This window comes from Plectropomus leopardus, chromosome 3 (assembly GCF_026936395.1).
Source record: "Plectropomus leopardus strain MGB_pleo_1.0 chromosome 3, ASM2693639v1, whole genome shotgun sequence".
In the NCBI taxonomy this organism is placed as follows: Eukaryota; Metazoa; Chordata; class Actinopteri; order Perciformes; family Serranidae; genus Plectropomus; species Plectropomus leopardus.
In genome coordinates, this window is record NC_142178.1 from 3,938,026 (window position 1) to 3,963,127 (window position 25,102).

Consider the following 25,102-nt stretch of genomic DNA (forward strand, 5'->3'; position numbering starts at 1 on the left):
AAAAGTTTTTTATATTTTCACTTTGTGTCCTTTTATGGTGTATTTGAAAGTAGAAACAATAAGTCTTCTAAAATGCTGCATTCATGTGCACTCATTTACAGCAGGAAAATTGACTCTCCTACTCAGATGTAGCCATATTCATATCACTACGTCTGAATAGGATATAGTCATATATTGCAAATATTGCATTCATGAATGCAATATTTTGCAGCCAACTTGGAGTTCCAAAATGCAGAAATCAGCCATGAAAGGAAAAATATCTTCAGGCATGCAATCTGAGCATTACCTGTATGTAGTAACTTTATCTATAACAAATTATGAACAACTCATTTCTTATAATGTGGGAAATATTTACACGTTTTACTTAACTAATAAATTGCATAATCAGAATGGAAGCCCTAAGCGGACGTTTTTTTTTTTTTTTTTACAAGCCGTTTTCTCGATATAACGAGATATTATCTCGTTATATTGAGAAAACGGAGTTTGTTTTCCCGAGATATTATCTCGTTATCTCGAGAAAACGAACTTTGTTTTTTGGTTTGTTTTTTTAAACTTTATTGAATGAATGTCAGAAGAAGTGGTGGGTGGATGATGTGACAGCAGGTGCCATGCGGTGTTCAGCGCGGACAAATGCATGAAGGTTCTCGCCCCTGCACGTACCAAAAAGCACCGGAGCAACAGTATAATAATCTAGTTATGATTACTGATGCATTTGGGTGATGTGTTCCTGTAATAATCATCTTACCTTGCGCATTTGTCCGCGCTGAACACCGCACGGCACCTGCTGTCACATCATCCACCAGCCACTTCTTCTTCTGACGTGCATCTTACCTTGCAAATGCGCAAGGTAAGATGATTATTACAGGAACACATCACCCAAATTCATCAGTAATCATAACTAGATTATTATACTGTTGCTCCGGTGCTTTTTGGTACGTGCAGGGGCGAGAACTTACATGCATTTGTCCGCGCTGGCACGGCACCTGCTGTCACATCATCCACCCCACTTCTTCTTCTGACGTTCATTCAATAAAGTTTAAAAAAAACAAACCAAAAAACAAAGTTCGTTTTCTCGAGATAACGACTTAATATCTCGGGATAGCAAAGTTCGTTTTCTCGAGATAACGAGATAATATCTCAGGAAAACAAACTCCGTTTTCTCGAGATAACGAGATAATATCTTGTTATAACGAGATAATATCTCGTTATATCGAGAAAACGGCTTGTAAAAAAAAAAAACACGTCCGCTTAGGGCTTCCCTAATAAACAGATAATCATTGTTATTCTTTTTTCTTTTTGTTTTACTCTAGATGAAAAGGAAATTGTGTATGCCTTTGCCATCTGTAACCAAGTTGGTGTGTGTGTGTGTGTGTGTGCTTAAATGATTTAATGATGTTCAGAGTTCAAGAAACAATGGTGGCAGAATTAGAGAGCAGTGATCAGAGGGTGGAACGACAGGAGGGCTCAGCCAACAGGGCCAACAGTGGGCAGGGAAGGTGAACAGCAAAAAAGGGAGTGAAATATTGAGACAGGCCAGCCTACTCCCAGGATTTACTTGGTTTATGTGTGTATAATCTCTAAGTAAACCTGGTTCATACTGAACTGCATAGATTGCATTGTCTTTATTGGAAAAATAACCAGTAGAGGCAAAGATCTATTGCAACCGGGCTAAGAAAAGGCATTTTATCCCACAAAACCCCCCTCTTAACATGAAAAATCACCAATAAAAGCTTCTAAAGCTAAACATGTTCCACTAGCTGTATAATCTGAAATATGAGGGAAATTTACAACATCAGTGACTAAAATTACATGTTTCTGGAGCTATAGTCCACATAGCAGAGTATGGCTGTAATGACGAACAGCTGCACTTTTCACCAAAAACAATCACCAATAAAAACTTCCAGACACAACCGTAATCTAATCTGAAATCAGGAGGAAATTTGCAACATCAGCAAGTTTAAATGATTCACTGATGTAAGCATGAAGCCACGTTAGCAGTGTAGGCTATGTGCAACCTGAGAATGACTGTAACGTAAAAAAAAATTAACAAGAAAAGATTCTAAATAAAACCTAATATAAGCGGAGCTTCCTATATGTCTCTTTAGTTTCGATTTACAATTTTGCAATAAATGCATTAAACAACTTGATGACAGCAACAACCATATTTTACTAGAGAATATTATATAAGATTGTACCAACACTGACTTCCTAAGAACTACTTAGTTAGTTTCATATAAATATTATTGAGGAAGTAACCCATTCACTAACTCCCAAAAAAATGTGGAAGCGCATTTCTTTGATAAATATACCACATTACTTTGTATCGGCTCTCTTTGAGTGGCACAAAGAGAGTGAAAGTAATAGCATCAGTAAAAGCTTCGAAACACAACCAAATCTGATCAGAAATCGGAAATTTACAATATCAGCATTTAGTTTATATTTTTTCCTGACATTTGCATAGCTACATTTAGCAGCTTAGGCTAAGTATTGTAAACTCTTGCAAAAGTGTGCCTGGAGCAAATAACCATACAAAGAAATCTGTCACACTTTGACATCATACTGTAGCCAGGGTGGAAAAACTGTTGAAAACGCAGTATTCAGAACAGAATCCTGAGTTTTTTGCTCACAGGGATTATTATTACATGTTAATCTCAATGTCTAAAACTTTGGCCATGCACATTTAATACGAATATCCCTAATTGTAACACTATAAGGCAGAAAACAAGGAAAAGCATATCAGGTCCTCTTTAAAGCAGTTAAAACACCATTGCAAACACTGTTTTAAAGGTGCAAATGTGATCATGTCAAGTTGGCTGTATCTTTCTCAGAGCTGAAACTCATTGTACACTCTAAATGTCACATAACACCCTCGCACCCTCTCTCCATCATTTTCCACCTCCACTTTTCTTTTCACTCTCTCTCTCTCTCTCTCTCTCTCTCTCTCTCAGCTCTCTCCCTCCTCCACAGGTAGTCCACCTCCCAGCCGGCTGGACATCTGTTGTCTAGCAACTCCTGCACCAATCAGAGCGTCAGGCCTCTTCTCTCCTCTGCAGTGAAACCAGCCTTGCATGCAAATGGCCGACATCGGGAGTTCACACACAACTATCAAACTACAGACAGGAAAGCACAAGTTTACTAATTCAGGAGCATACACACCTTATAAAAGACGTGTAATCAGAACACTCTGGCACATGGAACCATGTATTCCATGACACACACTGTGGACATGCACTGGCATGAAAAAGGAACTTAACAGATCCTGATTTGACAACATGTCCGTAACTTTGTGAACGACTGAATTAAGCTTGGTTCACTATTACTGCATGACAAGAAGGGGTGCTGCTTTTGTCCTCTCCTTGTTAAACTTGCAAATTCTCCCTTTGCAATCTTCAAAGATACACAAGTCACCTGAAATGGAGCACAAAAAAGTGCCTATATGAGTGAGCTGAGGTTTGATTGTTTGTATGTTAGCCTGTCAGGGCATATTTATTTTTTAATGGAATAGAAACCTTCCTCCCAAACCAGCTTCTGCTGCAGTTGACTCTGAAATCTGCCTCCCTCTCAAAACCTCTCAGACTGACAACAATGAGTTTTGACTGGCTGACAAAATGCTTTACAATACTTTAATGTACCTGTACGTGTGTGTGTATGTGCGAGCTTGAGCCTTTCTGCCACAGCCACTGATGAGAGGCTTTTTGCTTGCATAGTTATAACTGACAGCAGCATTTCTGCATAATGTGAAGCCAATGTAATTGTGCAGACAAATGTGGAGCTACCCCAGTCAGCTGTTATCATTCAGGACTGATCTAAGCTGCGTGTCTGAATGTCTGTATGGATGTCATTCTGTCTAGCAATGAATAACTATTGATATATAAAGTAAGTCCATGACGGCTGATGATTGAGACGTAATCTACAATATACTGAGTTGCTTCCTGGTATGTCAGGCCACTCTCTTTTTCCTTCAGACAAAGTTGTTTTCTTTCACTTTTTTTGATGAAGTAAATTGAAAATTGTGTTTTTCCATTGTTAATCACCAAGAAATATATCACAATGTTTATTTGTGCCATGCAATAATTCAACAGATGTGCTGTGAAATGTGACTTTGAAAAATGCTATACGATGTCGTGCAGTAGCCACAAGAAGTGGCATCCCTAGAATTTTTTCACAGGGGTGGCCAGTAATTCTATGGCACTGTTGTAGTAGATAGGCTGGTTGAAAACTATGACATGGGAGTGTTGTAATCACATACTGATAAATTTGCTTTCTCTTTTTGAAAGTTCAAATACACTATTTTGGGCATACACAATATGCATCCATAACGCATTTATAAGCGTTTTTGAAAACAACCAGTTTTTCCCTCACCAAATTTTAGCCCGAGTTGGGAGCTTCATTTAGCCCTCTTCCCAACAACCTAACTAGCTAGCTTGAAAAATGAGCACACCACAACCCATTTTAGACACTAATATTATCCTCCAATTCTTTACTGTTAGTTTTACTGAATGGGGACCATTGGTCAATTGTATAAGGGTGGCCATATATAATGCGAATATCACCATATTTTTGTTGAAATACCTCAGAATTTATTGTAAAGATACTGTTTACAGTGTTTGGCACTTACACAAGATATTACTCAATACATTTTTGATAAATAATCATCGCTAATGTGGATATAATAACTAAATGGGCAAAAGTAAATAATAGAACAGAAAATCACTTTACTGTAATGCAAATGACATTTATCCAAACTATCCAATCCAACTTCTATGACAATATCAAGTCTCATATCACGATATTGATTTATTATCGATATATTACCTGGCTGTAGATGCAGCATATTTAAAAGGACTAATTCTGAATGAACTCACAGCCCCTACTTAAATGTTGCGTGAACAGAGCAGTGAAGGGATGACGGCGTGTATGTCTGTCAGCTGCTTCACTGTCTGTGGGACATTGACCTCTCGCACCTGTCACACCATAAACCATCTTGTCTGAAACAATCTATTTCTTGGTGTCAGCATTGAAGCTATGTGGCCTCTGTCCTGCCCAGGTTAGGATTTCACACTTTGTACCATATTTAGGACGGTCCAGTTGTCATTTGTGTCTATGTTGGTTAGCCGACTGCAAGCCTGATGTCTATGACTCTGTTGTCTCAATCCACAATTTTTTGATGAATGAATATAACAACTTGACAGCAACAGCCATATTTTACTAAAAGATCGTCTAATATTTTACCTACACTGAATTTCTGGAAATCACTTGATTTCTATTGAGGGAGTAACCCAGTCACATGAAGTGGAAATGCATTTCATTAGTATGTCACTGATCAATATGCCACAATATCTGGTATTTTGGTTTTCTTCCTGTGACACAGCTTTAGCAATAGCAACTTTTCTTGGTAATTGGTAAAAATCTGCTGAACACAGCATATGGTGTTATATGCTTTCATTTTCGCTGTCATAAATAACTTATCAGAAAAAGCCAGACATTACAATGCTGTCCAGTTTAAACAGAAAGAGGAACTGCATTTTCAAGTCAAAAGGAAAGATAATAAGCAAACATTTAAATCCTCTACTAAAGTACATCTGTATATTTGTTCAGGACACAATGGAAACTACCATCATCACTATTATTATTAATAAAGAATATGGAGATGGTATTGCAGGCCTGCAGGGGAGTGGTCCTTATTGAAAATAATAGTAACTAAAATTACCATTTTATGGTTGTTTGCCTCCGCAAACCAGTCAAGTTGCAGTTACAGTTTACATCCATGTCTGTCTAGAGTCATATGTCGCCATGACAGTTGACAATACTTTAAATGTTATTGCAAAGGAACTACTTCAAATACATCTTCAGCCCGGCAGCATAGAAGATCTACACAATCAGCACAGTTTCAAGGCACCCAAGATTAGTGTCACTCATTCAGTAGCTGACCAAATGTCCCCCTTTCTGTTCTTGTGTCATAGTGTCGAATAATGGCAAGAAAAGTATTTTTGCAGGACATTATGATGTCTAAGTCAAGTTGACTTTTGACCTTTTGAATATAAAATATCATAATTTAATCTTTTTATCCTATGAGACATTTGTATGAAGTTTTGTCAAAGTTAACATGAATTCTTAAGTTGTGGCCAAAAATGTGTTTTATGAAGTCACAGTGACCTATGATCACCAAATTCTAATCAGTTAATCTTTGCGTCGAAGTGGACCTTTGTGCCAAATGTGAGGAAATTTCCCTTAGGCTGTCTTGAGATATAGCATGTAGCATATAGCAATGAGAAGGACACAAGGTTAAAGTGACCTTGCCCTTTGACCTTTGATCACCAAAATCTAATCAGTTCCTTATTGAGTCAAAATGGAGGTTTTTGCCAAATTTAAAGAAATTCTATCAAGGCATTCTTGAAATATCAAATTCATGACAATGGGATGGACAGATAAATAGATGCACAGGTGTACGAGTGTATGGACATATGTACAGACAACCTGAAAACATAGTCGCCTGTGCATAGACAGAAAAAGTTAAGGACAAAGATGTTTTTGTCCAAACAGCAGGCACATAAATATTCTCACTTTTTTGTGATTTTCTTTTACTGAATCATCCTTCCATCTTTGCTTTTCTTGCTCAAAGACCTTTCTTTTGATCTTTACACATTAATCAAAAAGAAGCTAATAAGTATTATCCAATTGGCGACTTGATTTTATATCAGTTGTTTTCACAGACAAGGAGGACAGCTTCTCTTCACTTTGAAAACAAGAGTATTCCAGATTCAGGGACCTGTTTGCTTGCAGAGTTTGCTTGCACTTTAGAGTGTATGTTGAAAAGTTGCATCTTCATAGTCCTTACTCTGCAAATCATTACCGGCACCTGACAAAATCCCAAAATCCCAATCCAGACCCCAGCAAGCCCTAACCTCTATCTCCCTCTCTGTCTCTTTCCACTGCTGCTTGTTACTCGTTCAGTCAGTTTCTGATGTGTCGCGCCTGCAACCGCACTGCAGCAGAGTGTACTGCTCTGTGTGTATGTGTGCATTTTCTTTGCCTTTTGTAGTTTGACATCCTGTAAGTAATACTAATACTACCAGATTGTGGTACAGACAGAGAGGACGCTGGCAGACATAAGCAAGGGGAAAAAGAGGCAAGAGACAGGAACAGAAATGGATACACACACAAAAAAGAAACAGACAAAGAGGCTCTGGATGGAGTGGAAATCAATTTAAACATCCTTTCCCTGATTTCTGTTGTCCCTCTGATTGACAAAGCAATGGTGGTCATCTGATTCCTGGATTATTTTATCAGAGGCGCATCATTTTTTTTGTGTCAAGCCGATATAAACTGTTTGCAATTTCAATTTCTAGTAACTAATCACCACTGGTTCATTTATGGTCAAATACATAATTGGGATTACATACCCCAGTTTAGGAGCCCATTACCTATTACAGACACAACATGTGGACCTACAGTTAATGTCCTTAACAATGACTTTCCTCTTAAATAGCAGGTTAATTAAGTGGCCAGTAATGGCAGTGTGACCTGTATGCACAGAGACTTCACACAGAGAGAAACACTTAGCTACATTTAATGTGAAGAGGGTGACATTTATTACTGCAGGGAGAATGAACGAAAAGGTTAGACTATTTTACTTTTGCCATAATGTGATGTTAAGTTAAATTACTATCTAATGCAAATGGGTCTGCAATAGTGTCTGTATCAGATACAAATTGGAGAGGCCAGATAAAACTCAAAGATGAACCACACATTGAACTACTTTTTTTTTTTAACGCTATAAAATAATTACATAGGATCCTGTCAGGGTTTTATACTAAAGGTAGGCTATACAATGCAGAATTGTTGGTTGCTGTATGTAAAATGGCTTGAACTTGAACCTGAAACTTGAGTCACATCCACACTAACAGGTTTTTGTTTTAAAATGGCATTTTACAATGAAAAAAAAAACTCCACACACGAATGTTTTTCCACAGTTTCAGAATGAATCTCCATCCATACTTACATGCACTTCACATGGCCATTCACATACACTGGGCATGGTGGTACAGATTGAAAGTAGACTGTACAAGTACACTGTACTGCAGTTGATTGCTTGCATTTTTGGCCAATACATGAAAACTCATTTGGCAGATAACCAACACCGAAATTGATATATCCACTTTTCTTCCCCACCTAATTTTAGTGATCATCAAGTCTCTTCTGTAGTGGAGCTGACATCATACTATTCACTCTCCTATGGTGATGGGCCACCAGCAGATGGAGACATAAAATACAATGTTTTTTTTAGTGTATTTAAGATTCATTCATTCATCCTGCAACATAAGAAAAATACTTCAACTTAAACTGATCAACAGAGATTTTGTTAAAGTCGATGATCAAGGGGAACTGTTGATGACAGTAACATGAGTATAAAGCAGTTAAGGTGTTGGAGTTATTTGGTGTTGGGAGTTGTGGCAAATACGGTGTCATATTAGAGCAGTGCCAACCACGAGGAGTGTCATAATAGGAAGCTGTTGCAATGGGAAAGAAGTATCCACACAGAAAGATAAAATCACAAAATGTATGTAGGTTTTACTTGTAAAGTTTTGACTGATAAGACCCAATTACGTCTGCATCATTGTTTCTGAGAGTCTTAATTTTTGCCCATCTGGACTAGAAGTCTACCCTGAAGTTATCAAACTAAAACAAGGTCAACAACATTTGAAAAGCTTAACATTTTAGGGGTTCCAAAATGACAATTTATTGTGGACACAAGGCATAAATGTAGCAAAAGTTATGCATTTTAAAATGAAAATGTCCCATCTCCCAACACCGCTTGCAAAAACCCAGCAAGCTACCTACCATTGTTGGAATGTTGTAATGCAGAAATCGATACATAAGCATGCTAATTAAGCTAACTGGCATCAAAAGAAAACAGGCCAACTCCATGTTTTTCTTCATCCTATAATTCAGTGCTCACCAGCAAAAGTTAAATTAAAACCTGACCCCAGATTCACCCTTAGGCTTGTGAAAGCATGACCCGCCTTTTTCTCTCCTGCTAGAAGCCTACTCATTGTCTTTGTTGGTTGGGTTGGTTAGGTTTAGGCAAGTGGGGGAGACTAGTTAGAGTAAGGGTAAGAATGTAAGGTTAAGCCAATCAGAGATAGAGTAAGGCAGTAGGGTGGGTCAAGCCTATCCTAAGAAACACTAATTTGCGTCCACTTGCTGTTTTGCCTGATATATTTATATTTTTTTGCATTGTGACCACAATTTTATAGCTACCTTTTGAATGCGTGGTGCTACCACCTGGGTGCTCAGTCGGCTCGGGACTATATGCCCAGGCAAGGCAGGGTTTCTAAATACACAGCAATACACTTCTAGTGGGTCGTAAGGGATGATTGAGAGGGATTACTTCTGTATGAGTGTATTCATATTTGGTTTTTGGGGGAAAATCCTTCAGTACACATTTAATAGAACTGATTTAGCCAACAACACGTATAAAGTGCAAAAAAAATATTTGCTTGTAACTAGCTTGTATGCTCAAAGTTAAAAGGTTGACTAAGCTGAATTCTGTGGCCTCTCCTCAACCTCAACAAAGAATTTTGCAAATATCTTTGAAATTACATTTATATACAACAAATTTGCAACAGTAAATATGTATTATGTAAGGACTATATTTTCAACATCTAAAATGTAATATGTTTACTGATTGGTCTAATAAAGAAAAAGCGTGAGGTTACTTGAAGCACAAAACGCAAAGTATTTCGTAATATGTAACTAAGATCACAATCTTTCTCTCGCCTTAACAAAAGTGCTATTGTTACCGAAAACCAACTGCATACAGGACTGAATACCAGCCAGCTCTTATCATGACAATTCTGATCAAAAATACCATTGCTTTACAGCTTTTCAAATGTAATCCGTTTTGCATTGTTTGAAATGTGTTTTTGACTGATGGTGGGACAAAATGAGCAGTTTGAAAACATCCTCTGGGAACTTATGATGGGCAGAATACAGTTAATCCTTTTAAACAATCAATAATTCAATCGATGGCAAACATAAACCTTAGTTAAAGTCCTAACTCTAATGCGCACATACAAATCGACTCAACACACACACCACAACAGGGTGCTGGAATTGCCCTGCTCCAGTTTAATTAAGAGTTTTAATTAAAAAGATGTAGCGGGGTGAATGTAACATCCTCTACGGACAGCGGCTAAGAAGTGCTCCTGCATACAGTTCCTTTCTAGCCCCCCTCCTCCAGAACCCGAGGGTCTAATGAAACCATCCAGGATGCTGAGACACCGTCACTCTCCACTGGTTCCCAATAGAGGAAGAATTATGAGACTGATAACTCCCTTGCTTTCTCTTCTGAGGAGAAACAAAAGGTGGTTGGTGTCAGAGATAAAACTGCCCCCCGGAGTATCGCCAGGAGCCTCATAATGTAAGCTAATGTCAGCCTTTATCTTATCCACCGTAATGCAGCTGTGAGCACATTAGACTAATACGTAAAAGTGGTTTAATCTGAGGGTGGTGGTCCGGATACATCCTGACAAAAAGACACAAAATTAGCATTCATGATTACATACATCCGACACAAAAAGCTACAGATTTGAATGCATCAATGAGGCTCTACTGTACAGTGAATTCTCAAATTAAGACAAAGGCTGCATCACTCATGTGAGACATAAGTGGGGCAGCTAAAGAACAACGGCAGCATCAAGACACCAAAACACTCTACCTATTATCACCTATTTGTGTGGAGTTTGGAGTGAATGCAGCAGAAAAGGCAGAAATTGTTGCAAAAAAATTTACTTGGTGCTCAAAATTTGGTCCACTATGTTCTAGAACATCGGTGCAAAATATGACTTGTAGAGCCAAAAAAAATGGATATTTACAGTTAATATTTTTGGGTAATGTTTCTGCAACTTTGTGGTAGCAGTGCTAAATCTGTCTTTGTATCCTCATTTGTGTCACTTTAATGCCTTCCTAAGTGCTCCCATTCCAGTCTTGATATACTCTGCTGGGAGAAATAATAATGAGGAGATTATTATCTGTGGTTTCTGTCTATCAATGCGTTTTCTCTGTTTCACAACTGTTCTTTGGCTTCGTAGTACTTGAGGAGGTAGACCAGACTAAAGCAATATGCTGCCAGAGGATGTGTGAGGAAGCAAGAAGAGTTGGGGGTTAAATCAAACAGATAAAAAGACAAAGGTTGAAAAGGACACAGGCAGAGTGAGAGAGGAGGAGATGCGGTACCATGTAATTAAGAATGCCCTCACTTTCTACAGAGTCCATTACCCTTGTTAGTCTTACTGTAGGTTCTTTCTGGGTACAGCAATCAATCATTTTTATATCGGAATCCTGACATTTGAAAAATGCAAGAGCTGCAATTTTAATTACAGCTTATATTATGAGCAAAGTTTCAAGAGGTGAACGTTTTATCTGGTGAGTGCTGACTTTTGGCAGCTAAAACCGCCATTTGAAATATTTACAGCTGTAACTAATAAGCTGCAAATAAAACTTGAGGCTGTTGTCTGGTTAGCCTGCTCTTAACATCCTGATATTTATTACTATATTGTCCAAAATTGCTCTTGTTGAGTAACACTGCTCAGTGTTATTTTGAAGGTAAAGAGGGTTGTGTTTGCGCTGTTTAAAATGACCAACAAAGAGAGTCTTTAACTATCTAGCATCATTTTTAAGAATGTATGATAATATCGGCATGTCATTGATATGGGCAACGGCAGATGTTCCCTTAAAATTAAGCATCTGAATTGGGCAACATGATGATTTCTGCAAATATTACAAGCCAGGATTTCTTTTAATTGACAAAGTGACATATACAAAACATAAACCCTCGGTTGAAGTATGTTTCTTATGATGAAGAATGAATGAATATTAAATAGACTAAAAAGCATTGTATTTTAAGTCACCATCTGCTGGTGGACCATCATGATAAGAGTATGTATGATATGATTTTCTAATTCCACTACAGAGGAGACTTTATGACGAAAATTAGGTGGGGAAACAAGCAGATATATTGATATCAGTATTGGTTATCGGCCAAAAGAGTTGTTTCTGCATCGGCATATTGGATAACTGCAAAAAAATCCAATATGGTTAATCCTTTATCATTTTTAGACAGATACGGCAGGGACAAAATCTCAATTGTAAACTTTTAAGTGCATTATATCATTAAGTGTTTTCTGACAGGAGGATCTTTTATAGTTCCAAAATAACCATATTTTTTTCTGTTTTGTCTGCAATTTAAGAACTAGGACCAATCATAGTTCTTAGAACGCCATTTTGAGGACCTTTTTGCTCTGAGAGGAACCATGGCAATGCAACGGCCATTTTAAAAATCTGTTGACTGCGTAAACAGGCAACACAAAGCACAATCCACAGCTTGTAATCTTAAAATAGAAGAAATGAACAACAGCAGACAAATGGACCGACAGTGAAGTCCAGGACTGCCTTCGACGTGACAAAATGTAGCAAAACATTAATTCAAACTAGAATTGCACTGCATTAAATACCATGTTATATTACGCGAGCACACGTCGTTTAGTGTGGTAGGGTTTAATTCAATTCAATTCAAAGGGCATTTGGAAACATGTTTACATTGACAATACACGCAAGAAATATGATCAAAAAAGGTAAATATAATAAGTAAGATCAACTGGACATTTATTTATATACACATCGCTGCGGACTGGGCGACACCCCACCAAATACAAAAAAATGTACCTCAAATCCTGTTACACACTGTTTTAAAGAGTCATATCGTTTAGCCTGGAAACTATGCAAAACCATACAAACCATCTTGAGATTGATCATGTCCCAAACTTTTCTGAGGATATATGCAACCGTGGAAATTAGGGGTGGGTGATATGGCCCTAAAATAGCATCATGATACTTCAAATATTCAGTAAAACCTATACAAAGATTATTTTTAATGTCTTCTAGTTTGTAAAAAAACAACAATAATACCATAATCATGAAAAAATTTTTTTATCATGTTAAAACCTGTATTATCATGAACAAATATGTTATATATATATTATATGACCCATCCTACGTGGAAAAATGAGGCAACTTTGACTCATCAAAGCAAATGTGTAAAATGTTTAATTATAAAAAATTACAAATTACAAACTACAAAAAATAAATTCTGGACTTTTCTGGGCAGTCTCAATTCTCTATTAATTCCCTCCCTAATTTTCACGTAATTTTTGTTGTCAGCTTTACTTATTTCTTACCATTTTTGGACCATTTCTTGCCAAGTTGTTTACTGCCTTTTTCTTATGTTTTTGAAAGAAATCAAATCACTTTGCTCAGGTTTCAAGGGGTTAAATAGCTTGTCAAAGGCACCTAAATGTGCATTGTAAAATATAGCATGACGAGGCCATTGTGTTTTTCCCACTTGGCATTTGTCATTCCACTGCAACAAAATAATGAATGTTGTTGGTTCAACTGTTCTGGTCTGTGTGACGTTAATGTAAGAGGCATTTGGTAAATTATACATATTACAATGAGATGTTAAAATGTATTTTTAAGTTTTTATATCATAACATACATCATAAAAAAAATGATTGGCAAAATCCTGCTTCCAGGCAACTTTTGACAGATGTATTTAAGGCATTTAAATCCATTCCAGGCCTTATTTTTAGATGACTGAATTCAATGCCTTTTAAGACTTTTTAAGGATCTGCAGGGACACTGTACTTAATGTGAGTGAATTTTGAGGGAAACCTCAGTCATTACAGGTTTATCCCTTGAAATAATGGTCAAAAAAATTACAACAAGACAGATTCCTAACATTGTTAATCTCTAAGTACTTTCCACAAAAATATTTCAATTATACACAAACACAAAGATTGCACACAAACACCTGTACTACAGTTTCATGCTGCCTCCAGTGTTTCCCTAATGGTTGGCTGCATAGATGAGCATCGACTGAAACTAAAAACCTTGCTCCTCTCAAAAGATGGAATATTTTCAATACTGTGTGTGTGTGTGTGTGTGAGAGAGAGAGAGAGAGAGAGAGAGAGAGAGACAGAGTGAGAGAATGACCAACATTTATTTTTAGCACCCAGTGAGTCATGTGATCCCCCCCTTCTTCCTACTGATCCCTCTTTCCTCTCCTTCCCTCCTATCTCTCTGTCTCTCCCCCATATCTCTCACTCCCACAATCACATCCTCCCTCTCCTCCTCCTTCTCCTTCCCTCCACTTCAAAGTGAGGCGAAGCAGAGTCAAAGTGACACCATAGGAACAGGGGAATAAAGACCATATGAGACAGAAGACAAATCTTTATCTTCCCAAATGAGGGAAAACTACACAAGGAACAATAATGCAAAAAGAAAACATGTGAAAACATACTATATATATACCAGTGAGGCAAACTGGCTTACACCTCAGCAACATCATCTCTGTTACCATGACACCCCCACATAACAAAAATAACATCAGTGCACCCCTATTACCACAGAAACCGTCCACTCTGAAGGAGGGTTGGTTACAGATCAGTGGATTGGAACGACATCAAGCCAGGAGCAGCGATAATGCAGAGGTCTCTGCAGAAGTGACGGGACTTCAGCAACATGGTGCACTTCCAAAAATGAAAAGATGAAAAGCATAACCAACGCTGTATCCAAACACATATTACCAATTTTTTTCATTCCTCCCTCACTGTAAACATAAACATATTTCTTTACAAACTAATCGTAAGAAAAAATATTGGCATTGCATGTTTCTGCACACCACAGAAACATTATAGGATGTAGCGGATACGTTGAAACATTTCAACAATGCTGTGGTTAAAGTGTGATTAGGTGTATGTACAAATACACTTGGTTAAGGTTAGGTTAGGTAATAATATGTTTTATGCTTAAAATACCCACTTTTGGGGGCTCAATCCTGGCAGGAAATGCAGCAACATCTTTATTTTAAAAAAAAACAACTTTTTGTGGTACTAATCTACTTGGAAATTCAGCAATGTCTTCATAAAAAAATAATTATGATTAAGAAATTTTAAAAAGCTTTCCGTGGCACTATCCCAGCATGAAAGACAGCAATGTTTCAGAAAATAACAACCAACAATTTTTGTGCCGCTATTCTGGAAGAAAACACAGCAATATCTCTGCTGTAGCGTAGCAAACAACTAATACAAAGAAAAGGAACAGTAGCTTTAAATGTCCACACACTGGGAAAACAATTTCCAAATTCAGGAGCTCCTTATACTCCGAGCAGAAACGGAGATCAGCCACCATATAACAGAGAAAGTAAATGATTGTGATTGACATGTTTGCCTTTGTTATTGTTTATAAAGCACTACCGATGCATATGTTGTATGTCACACCAGAAGCAGATGCTCACGTGTTAAACCTAATGCTTGTCATGCCTCTGTTAATCGCAGGATGTCGTGATGCGGTGTATAATCACACACTGGAGCGGAATAACGCTGCCTTCATTTGGTTCCGTTTAAAAGTGCAGGGGCGGAATAAATAGGGGACCTCATTGAGACCCTCTAGCACCATCTCTGTGTAAAAGCAGCTAGTTATGTCTCAGGAAAAACAACAGCTTTTCATGGCACTATCTCAGCAGAAAATGCACCGATTTCTCTTTTTCGTGGCTTTATCCTGGCAGGAAATGTAGTGATGTCTTGGTTAAAAACAACCACTTTACGTGCCACTATCCTGGCAGGAAATGGAGGGATGTCTGTAATTAAAAAAAAAAAACACTTTCTGTTGCACAATTATGTTGTAAAATGCACAATATTGCTGTAAAAACACCAAAAGGTTACAAAACACTTGGGTTTGGTGCCTCAAAAGGATGCTGGAAATGCAGAAATGACAACCAGTTTGACAGTTTTACACTACACTACACCCTGTAGAAGGCACAAGCTGATACGCGTTGGTGTATTTTTAATGTTTCTAGCCCTAAACATTGAAGGCCTTTAATTCTTTTCAAACCATCATATGTATCTGGACCTGGTTCTTTTACACCACAGTTTTTTATTATAAGTTCCCCCATTTTTTATTTATTTATTTTTTTTATTTATTTTTTTAAGTAACCCCTTCCGTGAACACCGGTGGTGTGAGGGACACCTGAAGTGCTCTTGCTGCCTCCTTTTCTTAGTTTGGCTGTTTGTTGCTCTCGCACAGTGGTCTGCAGCCTGACAGCTCGCCTCGGTGACACACCGTCCACCATCTCCTCCACCTTCATACATTACATCACTTTAGAAATGTTGATATGATGCATGTGAAATGTGCAAATGTAACAGATTTGCAGGAAACAAACATTTTCCTTTTTGCAACTTTTTTTCTTCTTTATCCTATATCCTGATCTCACCCACAATGCAATGCAACATTTATTCAGTGATACCAGCAGGCCTTTCTTTAAAATTTAAAACATCTTTACTGCAATGGATTCAAACCTACCCAACTGTTAAGGAAAGCTGAAAGGGTCACATGGTAGGCAATGAGACTAGTGCACAAACAAGTACAATCATGTGCACAAGCACACACACACACAGATGAGGGATTACAGACACACACGCAGCACATCACAAGCAAATACAAAGTGACAAAAGATAGCAGACAGAGTCATAGTGACAGGACACTGACGCATGCATGAAGGGAGAGGACAAATCTTCAACTGCTGTGAGGGGAAAAAGTGCACACACACACACACACACACACACACACACACACACACACACACACTAAAATGTTGACTTTCCGTTCACTCTTTCTTTCTTGATTATCCGTCTCTCTCCCTCCGCTTCCTACCCCCCCCTCCCTTTTCTCTCTCTCTCTCACCACTGCTTCCTCTCATTCACAGGCTCATCTGCTGCTCTTAATGAAATGCTGCATAATCAGGATTGCAGATTGCAGGACTGTGACTGGTCCTATAGGCCACACATGTGTGCAAGCACAACCAGGAATGCAAAACACACACACACAGTGCCTTGATCTGCCCGCTTTCCAGCCACCAATCCTACCCTAAACCCTTTTCAATTTTATATACTCACACGTGCACATGCACTTGCATAGACACACACACACACACACACACACACACACAGTGGAGGAGTGGGGTTGGGGGTAGGTCATGATCCTGCCAGAGAGAAGGGAATCAGAGTTGCAATTCTAGGGCTTATCGCGGAAAGAGGGTAAGACCATATCTGACACGCCAGCATGCCCGGTATGTAAACCTCTATACACACACACACACACACACACACACACAAAGGAAAAAGTGTGTATGTGCAAGAGTGACTGTTTGTGCATGCCCTCAGATCCACATGCATATGAGGTGAGATAACCCTTTGCAGTATTTTTGGAAAATCTGTCCCAGCATGCAAGTGGTGAGACACTGATCCGTCTGCCAAGGTGTCTATTACCAACACTGCACTCAGCGAGCAGCAGGGTCAACATGGGCAGAAGGAAGGAAGGAGTGAAGGATCTGTAAAAGGACGGGAGGAAAGAGAAGCAGCACGGAGTCAGCAGAGGAAAGGGGAGATAAGAGATGAAGAGACGGAGGAGTGAAGGCAGGGATAGATGGTGAGGTAGTGGAGGAGAAAATGTGCAGGAGGGAGGGGCGGGTAAAAAGGAATATGACAGCATTTTCTAAATTTAAAAAAAAAAAAAAACAGAGAAAATGGGAATATAAGAAAAAGGGAAAACGCAAAATATGGAAGAAGAGTCAATGTAAATGAGCAGAGAATATGGAGAAGGAGATGGTGAGATGGTGAGTAGGAGGGAGCTTTTGGAAAATGATGAAAGGTGAAGTACTGCAAAAAAAGGAGAAGGAGTTGCTTGCTAACCCTTTGAAAACTAAGCAATTTGGCTTGATTTCTTAAAAAAAACACATGGAAAGAATACACAAGTAACAAGAAAATTATCAGAAATGTAGCAAATTCTAACTATTTAATTTAATTTAATTATTTGTTTTAAATCACTCATTTTCTTTTTCCCTTTAAGTTGGGATACACTGAGATTAGGGGGTGGGGGATTTTTAAAAAGGTTAACAATTTAACAAATATTTAGATAAAATATTTAATAATTATTTTAATAATTGCAGTTACAAATTTAGCTTTCTGGACATTTTTCCCTTTTTTATATTATCTTCTTTTGATAAATTCTTTCTCTCTCTCACTCTCTCTCTCTCTCTCTCTCTGCCTCTCTCTTCAAATCTTAAAACAAATTTTCAGGCCATTTTATTTTCCTATTTTCTTGTCATCACTGGGACATTTCTTACCAAGTTGCGCATTGCCTTTTTTAGCCATGTTTTCAAAAGAAATCAAACCAATTCGCTCTGGTTTCAAAGGTTTAAATGCATGCGAAAGGCACCTGAACTCAACACAAGAAACCTGGTGTCATTCCAGGTTTGAAAGGGTTAATGCTACAGCACAAGTAAAACTGCATTATCACAATGAAACTATAAAACAGCCTAGGTAATTTCCATTAAATAATTACAAATTCAATTTTAGTCAAACGGCTCGGCTCGGCCTGGCTCCAGAAGCCTGACGTCTTGTGCGGTATGACAGTCCTCATTGGTTATCACGGGCGCGCAACCTGTGACAAAACACACTATTGGCTAGTGAGGAGGAGGAACAGCAAAAGCACAACACGCCATTGGTTAGCGAATATGCTGTCGGTGGCTCCTGGGTCATGTGTGTGTGCTCGCACATTACGCGTGAGTGCGATTCTGTGTGTGTGTGTGTGTGTGTGTGTGTGTGTGTGTGTGTGTGTGTGTGTGTCCCGAGCCCAAGGCAACCAGGCCAACGGCTACAATTACAGTGACGGATGTGAAAGAACTGGGTCGGCTTTGCAAGAGATCTGCCCCTGGGACGACAAGACCAGCCAGAGCCCTGAATCAATACAGAACACATGCACACACACGCATTAGCACACACACACACACGCACACACACACACACACACACACACACACACACACACACACACACACACACACACACAGGGTTGTATGTGACAAACATTTACATAGAGACCAAAGGACAGATATGAATAACACAAAAAGGAAGGAGAACGTGCACCACGCAGCACAAAAAAGTGCAAGTGGGCAGCTGCAGCATTTTACTTGATGCATTTGCTCTTTTCTTCCACGCATATGCTGGAAATTCAACCAACCAAAATCCAGATGAGTCTCTGCCCCCTGTGTGCCTGTCTGTGTCTCCCTCACTGACTTCACTTGTTCCCCCTCTGAGCCCCAGAGCCTGTTTCAGGGGCAGCGATGTTCACAGCTCACCCACACGTAACTCAGTGACACTTTGGGACATGTTTTTTTGTTTGTTTTTTTACTCATGTGTAGTGTGTGTTTACTGTGCACATTGGTGTGCTTCTGTGCACAGGTTCTGTGTTCAGGAGTGTGTGTCTTTGGTGTTTACCTCTGGCAGAAAGCTTCTTGGTGTTGATGATTTTTGCAGCATATTCCTGTCCAGAGGAGATCTTCACACACCTCCTGACCACTGAGAATGCGCCCCTGAAAGGACAACACACACAGAAATTATTTTGTTTTTCCCTCATCTTTTTTTTCAGAGGAGTGTACAATAATCAGAAATAAACATGCAAACATAACACTACGCTTAGTATCAACATGTCCCCCATCTCTTTTCCTCCATCCCACTATTCCCAAGTAAGCAGACAAACAAACCAAAAAAGCAAGACAAAAAATGACAAATCAAAGAATGTTCTTTTATAAAACATTCCCACAATGTACATGAAAACAAAGAAAGAACGGTTGCAAAGTTACATTCAGATATATTAGTTAGTTATTGGTTATTGAAGCCTGAGATTACAGATTTTTATTTTGATTTTTTATGAAAATGTAATACAAAAAAAGCAGAAATACTATATAAGTCTGATCCATACCAGCTAATGTATAATCTGAATAAAAAATTGATGCTTAAAAAAGTGGGGCTTAGTGTGAAAAACAAGGCTTCGCTGAGCCTAAGAAAGTGAACCAGATACTTCAAATTGATTGATTTGGAGAAAAGATTATCTCAGTCGAAGCTTGGCAAGAATAAAGCAGAAGGAACATGTTTCCATGGTAACTTTGATCGAACTTATTGCAACCTGCAGGATTTGCAGAAATATGCAAGATGTACTGAAATAAACCTGTTTTCCTTCATGAAACAGCCCTCAGATGTCATACATGAGTTACAGCGAACGAGGCCAAGCTAAAGATGCTGTATTGCAGTCACATTTTAACATGAAATGACACAAAAGCACTGATGCAGTATCTTTGCAGCTCCTCACACAAACACACCCCCACACCTACAGTACACGCTGTCCTCATCGCTCCACGAGACCATCAGCACCGACAAACGTGCCTGCCAGCCTTCTATTGTTTAAGCCATGTGTTGTTCTGGTGTTTCAGGCACATGTATGAAGATCAAAAACTAGGTCGGCTATATTTGAGCGAGGAGAAGAGTGAGAGTGCTGCATCTCTCATCTCTAAATGCAGCCATGGAGACGTCCACCTCGGCTCTGCAGCCACGCAGGGCCACTTTCGCTATTAAACCTTCATCTCTGCCTGTGCACGCCTTTCCTTTCAAACCCTATCTGTTCTCATCCCGTCGAGCTCCAGACAACATCAGAGATATCACAAACAGTTAGACACTTCTTGGATGCAGACACTAGAGAGACAAAGCGGAGAACACTCATTACCTCAAATGAACCCCGCTGCTTTCACTTACTGTACTTCTAATGGCTGACAACTGTGGCATGACGTTACTGTACACTGTGACATTATTTGGTTGAAATCAGGGTTAGGATGTGAAAAATAACAGAAGATTTGTGCCCGTTAAACACTGCTGAGTATATAACATGATGTGTACCATAAACATGTTATCTAACATGCTCTGGAGTGAGCAGCTTGCCACTAAAGCTTACCTCTAATTTATAGAGGATTTGGTAAAGAATATGATCGTAGCATAGCGTGTTATGTAAGAATTTTACTTGACTATCCCCCATAGTTAGGTAGCATGGCACTGTGAAGTGCATATGCTTACTGTGTCTGTTAACTGACTCTGTACAGACCTACATAGCAATACACTAGCTACACAGTAAAAGTACCTGTGCTTTTAAATTTGAAAGTAGCCTCAAGAGGAAGTACACATGTTGAAAAAAGGTTCAAGGTTGGCAGGCAAACTGTGTATGATGAGGACGTTTCTGTGTTTTTGTTTAAAGTTTTCAGACTAATGTTGAAAAAATGGATGGAAAATACTGTGCATGACCAGCTTGAATCATCTGAATATGTATTGACATAAAAATGCCTCACAAAGATGCAAACATATTTGCAAAGGGATGTAAAGACATGGCTTACAGGTAACCAAAGGTCATTAAACTCACAAGACTAAATAATCTTTTTCTTTTTCTACATTTCGATACAGTTCAAATGCTGTATTTTCATCATTATACCAATGTTTTTGCATGTCTTAATTTAGCGGCACCAGCCGGGGCTGAAAACTGTAGCTACTGCATAAGTTCTCTAAAAGGTAGTCAATCTCCATAGACCCCCATGTTAAAATGCACAACTTTAAAGCAGACATAAACATGTTCACACCCTGGTACAATAGTTTTGGTCTCTTTAGCTAATTTCAACATTGAACTTTAAGGGGGGTGAATTTTATATAACTCAACAATTTAAAGCTTTAAGTTATACATAATCAAGGTTGTTACTGCTTTAAGTGACAGGTGGGTGCCATAGCAACGACACTGGTTAGATTACGTAACTATAGTGTAGCCCCTAATTCACAGACTGCAGGCATATCCAGAGCTGAATTGTCACATTTTGGTCACCTAAGTCTAAATCGTGTTCAGTGTTTGGTTTTACTAATGGACCCTCTATGGCAGAAATATTCAACTTGCTTTGACTGGAGGCGACTTTTACAAAATGGCAGGAGGCAGTAGGCCAGTAAATAAAGAATATTCATGACTGAAATATAAATAAATACACTTGAGCTCTGTTGGGGGTCTGCTGGATCCTCCTCCATACCTGTTTTTATATATAAGAAATCTGAATGTTGATACTTTTCATGCAGTCTGGTACCTCCCTAGTGAATCAATTCATTTCTATTATTAATAATAAAATAGTCATTGGGCCACCAGGAACCCTATCTGTCCCACAAGCTGTCTTTAGGTCTTTGGGCTAGTTCCATATTTTAGGAAGTCTGTGGTCTTAATCAAATCATCAAAATCAAAGTTCACAATTTACAAACTATGCTGCTATGGTTTATAAAATTAAATGTTTTTTTTCTTGAATTTCACGAAAAACAAAAAACCCACTTAATTTTCATCCAACGTTAAAATCTATAATCTATTTCATATTTTTTTCCATCAGTTACAATAACGTGATTGGGTAACACAGTGCAGTCTTTTTGAAGGAGTCTGCAATTAAACTGCATAACCACTCAACTACAGCGTGACACTGACAGCAACAAATGCAGAAGTGATTTTCATTGTGATGTCTTACACGACGTCAGCAAGTTTCATGGGTCTCCTATTTGATTTTTGATAGAGAGCAGCCTGGTAAGAAAGATGCATCAAAAAATCAAAAACTTAACTGCATTGAAATAAAGCAAAAATGTAACATATACAGGACTGATTAATATAGCTGAGGGGGAACAACTTATCAACACACTATGATGGTCCTTAAACGGCTGAATCTTTGAGTGACAATTTCCTTAACGTATCTTTAAATACTGTGCATATCTTATTTAGTTTACTAACCTTTCCCACATTGCGTATAGCACTGCTGCTGCCTTCATGTACCCCTCCGAAATATTGTATTTACCAGATTTATTACATTACGATATTTTTATTAAGTTACAAGCACATGAAAGTCATAATTACGCATGGGAAACTGGGAAATTTTGATGATACCCAAGTTGCCGAAATGTGATGTTTGAGTGACGTTTCAAGGCAGCACAAACGCAGAAAGCATGGAAACAGTGTCAACAATTGACTGAAAAATATTAGAAATTTTGTTATTTTGTTCCTGGTAGCTATCATTTATTTTTAGTAGTTGCACATTTTAGCAAAATATAAATAAACTGGAGTCAGCTATCAACCTCTTTTTCTAAAACGCAATCCATCCTCTTTGTAGCTTCCGTGTAGTTCTCACTTTACGATCTCAAAGCACATGAACACAAGAAAATCAGAACAACTTCAACACTTGGAAACTACAACCTTCTGACATCACATGGATGCAGCATGCGTAAATATCTGCTGAAGTAACCAAGTCAGTAAAATTGAAACAATATGATACAATATGATACAATGCGATAAAATATGATACAATATACTTTATTGTCCCCTAAGGGTAATTGGTCTGTGCTGCACAGATAATGTCTCCACAGTTACAATAAAAACAATAAACATGCCATTACATTAAAAACACAACAGTCTAAACAAAAACAACATCAGATGCACTGATTGTACCGAGATGATGAAACAATCAAAATATCAGGTTATTTGGTCTAAAAACAGTGTGGTAGCCTACTTTTATTTTACCACTGCCAGCTACTCTACTGTGTGTCAGTGGGAGAAAATGGTGCTGCTCGCAGCAAAAGGATCAGGTGAGTTAAAAGGTACTATAAAAGCAATATGGCTGCATTATTAATGACAGATGGTGTAAGATGAGCACAGCATCGGATCATAAACGGGGCTGAAGCTGTAGAGGAGATTTCTCCTTCTTCAATGGAAACAGGGGCTTCCCATCAGGGGGGTGCTAACAGACCAGCTCCTCCAGTTAGAATGCTTAGTGGGAGACACTGGGTAACTGGTAGGACATTTCAATTCTCTTTCTCTATCTGCTTTGGCTGCAGACATCAGGGACAGTGTGTACACTAAGCACAGGGGTGCTGGGCAGACTGCAGGTCATGACCACACAGGTACAAATACACGTCCATGAGCGAGCGCGTGCGCACGCAGGTATCTCTCCCAGTCTCCCAGGGGTGAGGAATTCCCTGCTTGTGTCTGATAATTGACCACAGCTCGGTGCTTGGCTGGGGAATGTGTCATTGCCAACTACATGGTCTGCTGTCGCATTATTGAGTGTGTATTTCTGTCACGCGGGTGGAGGAGAAGGCGGAGGAGGGGGATTTGGAGAGATGGAGGTAGAAAGGGAGGGGGTGGGCGACCAAATCTCACCATTTCACACACCCTCATGCCTTTCACCCCAGTTCAGTTTACAACATGGGAGCTCCTCGCCCTCCCGTGGCACCCCCTCCCAAAAGGTCGAAATGCAACATCAGTGGCTGCACAGGATGGAGGCACATGACGACACGCTCGACTCGACATCTCTCCTAAGCGCAAAACGTAAGCAGGGCTTCAAATGAGGGATTAAAACAAATAGGATGCCATCGCACACGCCTGCAGGATACATGATAGTGTATTTAGCCCCCTCCCGCATCACAGGTTTCACGGTTACACTATCAGCAGCGCGCGCGCGCACACACACACAGACACACACACACACAAAACGCACAGACACACAGAGACCGGAATCCGCGTCCCTAAGCCAAGCGGCCTATTACATAACAGGCTGACATTTCATACAGAGATGATGCCAGATGATAAAAACATGCTTCCTTACTTCCCCAGCTCCTCGAACAGCTGATATTCGTCGGTAAATCTCGTGCAGATCGTTAACGCCATCCTGAAGGAAGGTGCCAAGGGGTGTGCGGAGACGCGGATAAGGTGCACTCACAAACCACCACACTCAGTCGTCAACACCGCCCGGTTTTTCGTCCTGGACCCTGCAAGGCAAACTGAGGGGGATTCATGCACAGCTGAAGCGCATCGGCGGCGGGGAGCTCTGCTGGGGAGGATTTCTGCGGCAAAGAACGCTGCCTGCGCGGAGTGCTTCGGTCTGGACGGACGGGGGAGCTTCCGGCAGTGTCGTGGGCTGTTGCTTTGTTTTCTTCACATGGAGCGGCTTGTCACGGCTCGTAGACGCAGCATTTTGTGTGCATTCCGGTGTCTCTGGTGTGTGTCTGTCCAGCGCGGAGTGTCGTCTCTCTGCGCGCATCAGACGCCGCACTACCGCACCTACCCCCGGCTGTGCGCTCAGTCCCGCCCCTTTGCCTGC

General features: G+C 39.4%; 1 protein-coding gene across 13 annotated transcripts in view; it reads right to left on the bottom strand.

Annotated features, from left to right (window-relative positions):
- The window catches only part of LOC121941940 (calcium/calmodulin-dependent protein kinase type II delta 2 chain), a 64,102-nt gene extending 39,060 nt beyond the window's left edge, over positions 1 to 25,042 (bottom strand). For 6 of the 13 annotated variants that reach the window (XM_088075376.1, XM_088075374.1, XM_088075375.1 and 3 more), the window contains exons 1-2: positions 24,608 to 25,040; positions 19,395 to 19,489 (exon numbers count right to left, since the gene is read on the bottom strand). In XM_088075376.1, the coding sequence (XP_087931502.1) occupies positions 19,395 to 19,489; positions 24,608 to 24,669 (157 nt within the window). In that variant the 5' untranslated portion in view covers positions 24,670 to 25,040. Of the gene's footprint in view, positions 1 to 19,394; positions 19,490 to 24,607 lie in introns of all 13 variants that reach the window. The other 7 variants (XM_088075379.1, XM_088075377.1, XM_042484971.2 and 4 more) reach the window with 3 other exon arrangements.
- Positions 25,043 to 25,102: the final 60 nt, after the last annotated feature.